Below are 6,400 nucleotides of genomic sequence, written 5' to 3' on the forward strand. Positions count from 1 at the left end.
GACAATGTTTAACACATGGTTTAAGTACATATAAATATGCAAGTATATGTAATATTTGGAGTATTTTAAATGCTTAAATTTCAATTACACCTTGTTTACTTTGGTGTTGCTTGACAAACACAATTACAAATTAATTTAACAAAAACCCACATAATAATTTTTTAATAGTTTCAAAGAAAAGATAAAATAATTGAATGCATCAATTGGGTTTTTGCTAGCGTATTGTTCTATTAATGCTCGTAATAAAATGTATTATATTCCGCGATTCTTTTCTTTAAAGTTATATTATTAAGACTTTAGGTTTAACTTTGAGACTTTGCACAGCATTTTTGTTTTATACACTTATATTTATATATATGTAAATCGTATTTATATTGATTTTTACGTTTACAAAATTTGTATAAAAAATGTGAGTATCGTTAACAAAGCGAGTTTAAAATTGTTAAAAAATAACATAAATCCGAAAAAGAGTTTTGGAAGTACTTGTTGTAAGCAGTGAAAAAAATAAATAAATAAATAACTAATAACTGATTTGCGTGGCTTGAGTTCTTCGAGGTGTCTAGAATGGGAGATGGCGTTTTTTGTTGTTGTATGCTTTAGCTCTTATCGTAGAGCGTTTAATTAATCAGTCTTTGCGTGTCACAAGTATCAAACGAGGAGACGATACGTACTATTGTATTTTAGCACAAACCACATCGAAAAGCATGCTGCTAATGCTTGGATCTTCTTATCTCATTTGTGGCATACAATCATTATAAAATCTAGCTAAGATGTGTTGCATCGTTGTAGAAATTTAAATTACATTTGATGTACGAATTTGAAACTATATTTGTTGTAAATGTAAATGGTAAAATAAGATAAGATATTAAAATTTAATTATTAACTAATTAGATTAGCTGTGCTGCGTGCTTTGCTTTAAGCTTAGCTGCATTAAAATACAGAATTACAAAGCGTAAAATGTCAATAGTTATGTTAACAATGTACGTATTTTATATATGAATAAATATGTATGTTTGTTTTTATAAATAATTAAACATTGGTAATTGATGAGTTTTTTTGGTTGGTTGGCTTAAATACGCCAAAGTTTCGAAGAATAAATAAATTACAAATAAAATTCACAAATTAAGTTTTCTTGGTTTCTTGAATATAAATACATACAAAAATGTATAATTAGATTATAATTTGCTTAGAAAAATTTGAATACACATCATTTTTAAGAGCTGCTAGTTGCAGAACTAGTTTTTAGTTTTAGTTTTTATTTATTAACCTGAATACAAAAATACATTATCATACATGTACATATGTATTGTATACAATTATATATAAGTATATATAATATGTTTGATGTAATTGATTATTTACTTCTTTTGTTTATTTTTATGTACGATAATTTTTCTAGACAAATATTGCAAAAACGCAAATTTTTTTATTTTGGATTAGTTTGATTTATGTTTTTAGGAGATTTCAGTTAATGTGCTTTTGTAGATAATCATTATCTACTTGTTGTTCTGTGCCACTACATGGGGCGATTTGTAAAAGTTTTGCACGAACTCGGAGAGGCTGTATACAGCGCCAGGTCCTTTTCCAGGGCTCATGCATATGAAGTCGCCCAAGCAGTGCATGTTTGCTGAAAAAATAAAAACAGTTAGTTGCAGTTTGGACTCTATTGCAATGACAAAAAGTTACTATTAGAAAGTATAGGAGGGTATGAAGGCGGTGGCTTAATCCAGCTGCCATCTGGCCGGCGCATGTGTCGACGATCCGATGAGAACTCAATAAGATATGTATCTGCGGGTATAACTCTAAAGAACCTGCAAAAAAAAATTAGTTTTGCTGATAGTTATGACTACGAGGGCAAACTTAAATACTTTCCACCTCGTCATAAAAAATAAATCACACTTGAAGCATGTATTGACCATGTGCCTATGCATCTTTTAATATGTTCTGGAAAACATCGAAAACTGTTTTTCGACTGAAACAGTTTGGACCCAAATAACGGATTGTTTAAACGAAAACAATACTGTCTACAGGGCTTAAACTTCGAGGGAACATGCCAATAGAGGCAATCTCACTTGGGTAATAGCTTGCTCATGTGTAAAATCTTTTTCACGCCAATTTTGAAAATATTTAGACAACCGTCGAATTGTTTTCGCTTGCCTATGATGCTCCGGCCGTAGTGCCAGATCAGAACGAAAAGTCTCTGTTACGTATTTATGGAAATATGTTGGAAACGGTAGTGTAGTATCCAAATCGAATACCAAGCAGCGGTTCAGTGAGGGGTTGTGCATGAAGAATACATGATAGTCCTGTTAAAATGTAAGCAAAACGTTATTAAAAGATAACAAATTAATCGCTTTGTCAAAAGTTTTCGACGGGTACATACCCAAATTACAACTTGATCGTCACCGCGTCCGGCTTTTTGACGCCAGAGGGGCACAGTTCGCCCTTCATTGGAAACAAATACAGCATAGCACTTGGCCAGTTCCTCGGGACGCGTGCGTTTCACCTGTTCACAAAGTTTCCAAACGTTCTCCTCGCTACAGAAAAAGAAACAATTACTTTAAATAAGTATATTTACTGGACTTGAACTGATATTTCACACATTAAAAAAAAAATTTTACAGTGTGAGATTGATAACATCAGAATCGCTGTTGCGATTGTTCAAGCTATAGTGCCCGCTTAGCAGGATATCCTGCTAAGTAGCCACAATTTCTCTTTGTACGATGCCGTCATAGGCGACAAGCTTTCAACTAGCAATTTTAATTTTTTTTTTTACACATACAATACAATATACATACATGCTACCTATGTATATATACATATGTATATACTATGTACTTTGTTTTTATTCATGTTTCCCTATGATTTTTGTTGTGGTTGTTGATTTCTTGTTAATAGCCAAAACGCGCCGTTTGCATATGGCAATACTCGCAAAACGCAAGAAACGAAACCCCTTAAAGCGCCTAGCCAATGTCAATCCCGTAAGCCAAACAATCCACAAGCACAAACACTGACGCGCTGCTGTTGTTAGCAGACATGACCATTTGACCCAATTTTGAGGCTGCGCAGCAGCGCATCAACAGGACGAACACCATAGACATAGGCAGAGAGAGAAGAAGAAAAGAGAAGGCAGCTAGCTGTACACGAGTTATAAGCGAATTTAAATGCGAAACAAGAAATACCCGTTTCAACGAGCACGAAGCACGAAATTATCGCGGGATAAATGAAAACTTTTTACACATATATATGTTACTATTGTTTGGCTAATGGACATCAGAGATGGACTTTACAAACATATGAGAGCAAACAATAAAAAAACTCAAAAATTGGCTTTAGGTTGAGTAGAAGAACTAAGCAAATTTTGCTGTTTATCAAATAAATGAGAAGATGAGCTAATTATCTGCTGCAGTCAGTCGGAAAATAACAGATAATTTTTCTGTTAAATGTGCGATATGTACATTGATTGTATGTGGGTAAGCTATGCTATTGTAAATCATTCTGTCTGCCTCAAACTGTTTGTTTTTTTATTTAAGCGAAAGTACTTACCAGTAACATGAAACATAGGAGCAATCCGATATTTTTGGGAACAGAAAATCTGTGGTCATTTTGATAAGTCGCTAGTAAATTTGATTCGGTTCAATTCTGGGTTGTATTCTATATCGATATCTAGAGCTGTTGATTTCTACACTGCCAGGGATATTGGAATTATTACTGCTTGGGGTACTTTGTCCCGACGAGGCTGCATTCAAAGCATGGTGTTCGGATGTGTGATCTTTGCAATTTAGGCAAACACTCGTATAACCTGAGATGGAACCAATGGAATTAACAAGGGCGTACGCAGGATGAAAATTAGGTGGTGGAGGAGGGGGGTTGGTCAGAACAATTTTTGTAGTATTTTTAATACTCTGAGAAGGGAAGGAGGCGTGCCAGAGCCCCAAAGTGTATATATTCTTCAACAGCACCAACAGCCGAGTCGATATTCTTATGTCCGTTTGTTCGTATGAACTAAAAGATCTTAGAGATGGCAAGAGTTAGACGTGCATTTGGAATGTAGCCTCCCTATAATTTCAGGCAGATACAGTAAATACTAACATTTTTCCAATCCCACTGTGGAATAGTGGTCCAGTGGTCCGATCCAAAAAAAAAAAACAAACATTGTCTGCCTGAAATATAGAGGAATCTATATAATAAGTTTGGTGTCACTAGATTTTAAATTGTTTTTATAATTTGTATATGAAATTTTCTTTGTCCATTTGTGGGCGATAAAGTGGGCGTGGCCGAATTTTGAAACAAACTTGATCTGCTTGCAATATAAAGGAACCTACAGACCAATTTTGGTGTCTGTAGGTCTTATAGTCTCTGAGATCTATTTGTTCATACAGCCGACGGACATTGCTATATCGACGTAGTTATTGATGCTGATCAAGAATATATATACTTTATAGGTTCTACCACGCACATATTTGTTAAAACAAACCCAATAGAAATTTGTTAAATGGTGGTGACAACTTGGTCTCCAAGAACATTTGGGTCTACGCAAGTATAAGCAAACTCATTAAAAATTCGTTTCTTGATATTTTTTGTCAACTGATTGTATTATTGCAATAATTTTGATTATTTTGGGCTGTGTTAGCATCTTTTAAATTACATTATTATAATCTTTCCCTTTTGGAATACAATACAAACAAATTTTCTTTATAATTTCTTTAATTTAAAGGATAAAGGGGGGCGGGGGCAGCTGTGCCTTCCCCCTGCCAATACCTGCGTACGCCCTTAAAAAAAAATGTTTATTATATTTAGTTTTGATACTTTTTTTGAGGTCGCCTCATTGCGCGAGATTGAATAACCTGAGATGGAACCAATAGAATAAATGTTTCTTATATTTAGTTTTAATATTTCTTTTGAGGTCGTCTCAGTGGAAGCATCAGCGACATTCCAAATTGTGCGACTGATGGTGTCGTTTTGAAATTATGTAAAATTGTTACTGTTTATATTTGTTTTTGATTATAAATGTTTTTGGATTCCTTTTTCAGCACTATTTATATTCTGGAGTCGTCTTGACACAGGAATATGTATGTATGTACCCTTCAGTTCCAGAATTCCTTTCCCCAATTTGTCCCTAACGATTCCTTAACGTTGAATTCTGCAGCATCAAATGGCCACTGCTCGAGTACACAGACAGAATAATATGGTATTTTATTGTTGCAAGAAATATTATTTTTTTTTTTAAGTTCCGTAAAAACTATTATATATGTAGGTTTTAATTTATAAAAATTAAAAATAAAACAATAAAAAAACGAAACAAAAAATTTCAATTAAAATGAAACACAAATAAAAAAGAGCGAAATAAAAACTAACTTAAAAACATTAATATACTTGAAATAATTTAATTTTAACTATAATATGGCTAATTAACGTTAGGGAATTCTTGAGGTTTTTTCGTAGGGACACGTTGTGGAATACCTGGGGAGGCTTCCTCATTTTTCGATCCTAGAAACTCACAAATTGCTCGACTTTTTCATACAAATTCCTGAAGGTTTTCTCAACGTTAAGGGAACATTCCTTGAATTTCCTTGAGGATTGATTCTGAAGGGTTCGTATGTACGTATGTATACACAACAGCGCAAGCTCACGAAACAAATCCAGCCGAACTATAAAATAGTGTTTCTTATCGAATTATGTTGATTCTGTTGCTGCTATCATATCACATTAATACTGAAGCTGTATTCAATATTATTCTACGAAACACATGAGCTTAGAACAATTGTCAAACGGTGGCCTTTGCTTTAGGATAAACCGCTTTTGCAGCGCCTCTCTCTCTATCTCTTTCCACAATTTTTCTTGTTTTGATGTTTACTTTCACAGGCAGTTGCACACAGCACGAGTTATATTCTATATATACACGGGCTATATATGCGTTATATTCTTGTGTCTTTTACAATTACGAGTGTGAAATTTCCACGAACGCGATGTTTGTATTTATATTTTATAAGTTTTGCCGATATTTCAACAAATAACCAGTTGTTTGCTCCAAAAAGAATGCAGCGACAAATATTTTCACTTTCTATAGTGATGTCAAATATGTATTTTGCAATTGCGAGAAGAATCGATATGACGAGGGTTAATTTCGATAATATCGACTGCAACTCTGTTAAAAGAAAATATCGAAATGACTGTCACTTGCTCGCTGTCATGACACTTGTGTTGCCAACGGCTTTTTAAATCGACCGCGTTAATAATCTACTATTTAATTCATATTTTTATCTAATCTAACAAATACCAGTAAATAATTTACGAGGCCGTGTATCTCGTTAATTCCGCATTGGTAAATTACTTTATATACGTTAATGTTAATGCACAGTGCTTGTATGATAAAAATTACATGTGTATGTGCTTGGTT

General features: G+C 33.7%; 1 protein-coding gene across 4 annotated transcripts; it reads right to left on the reverse strand.

Annotated features, from left to right (window-relative positions):
• Nucleotides 1-1,440: 1,440 nt before the first annotated feature.
• Nucleotides 1,441-6,071, reverse strand: LOC117785017 (protein N-terminal glutamine amidohydrolase). 4 transcript variants are annotated; one of them, XM_034622889.1, is made up of 6 exons: nucleotides 5,858-6,071; nucleotides 3,547-3,802; nucleotides 2,384-2,537; nucleotides 2,158-2,306; nucleotides 1,687-1,811; nucleotides 1,441-1,627 (listed from the first exon to the last, which is right to left on the reverse strand). In XM_034622889.1, exons 2-6 carry the CDS (start codon nucleotides 3,603-3,605, stop codon nucleotides 1,497-1,499), a joined length of 618 nt encoding a protein of 205 aa, XP_034478780.1. In that variant the 5' UTR covers nucleotides 3,606-3,802; nucleotides 5,858-6,071; the 3' UTR covers nucleotides 1,441-1,496. The 4 variants fall into 4 exon arrangements, with proteins under 4 accessions (XP_034478780.1, XP_034478781.1, XP_034478783.1 ...); XM_034622890.1 differs by having other exon boundaries at nucleotides 5,503-6,071; XM_034622892.1 differs by having other exon boundaries at nucleotides 6,019-6,034.
• Between the last annotated feature and the right edge of the window lie 329 nt (nucleotides 6,072-6,400).

This window comes from Drosophila innubila, assembly GCF_004354385.1.
Source record: "Drosophila innubila isolate TH190305 chromosome 2R unlocalized genomic scaffold, UK_Dinn_1.0 1_C_2R, whole genome shotgun sequence".
Classification (NCBI taxonomy): domain Eukaryota; kingdom Metazoa; phylum Arthropoda; class Insecta; order Diptera; family Drosophilidae; genus Drosophila; species Drosophila innubila.

Coding starts and splice junctions, on each gene's coding strand:
- LOC117785017 (XM_034622889.1), bottom strand. CDS start 3,605: ATGACCACAGATTTTCTGTTCCCAAAAATATCGGATTGCTCCTATGTT. Junction 1,812..2,157: donor CTACGGCCGGAGCATCATAG/GCAAGCGAAAAC, acceptor TTTTTTTTGCAG/GTTCTTTAGAGTTATACCCG. Junction 1,628..1,686: donor CCCTCCTATACTTTCTAATA/GTAACTTTTTGT, acceptor TTATTTTTTCAG/CAAACATGCACTGCTTGGGC.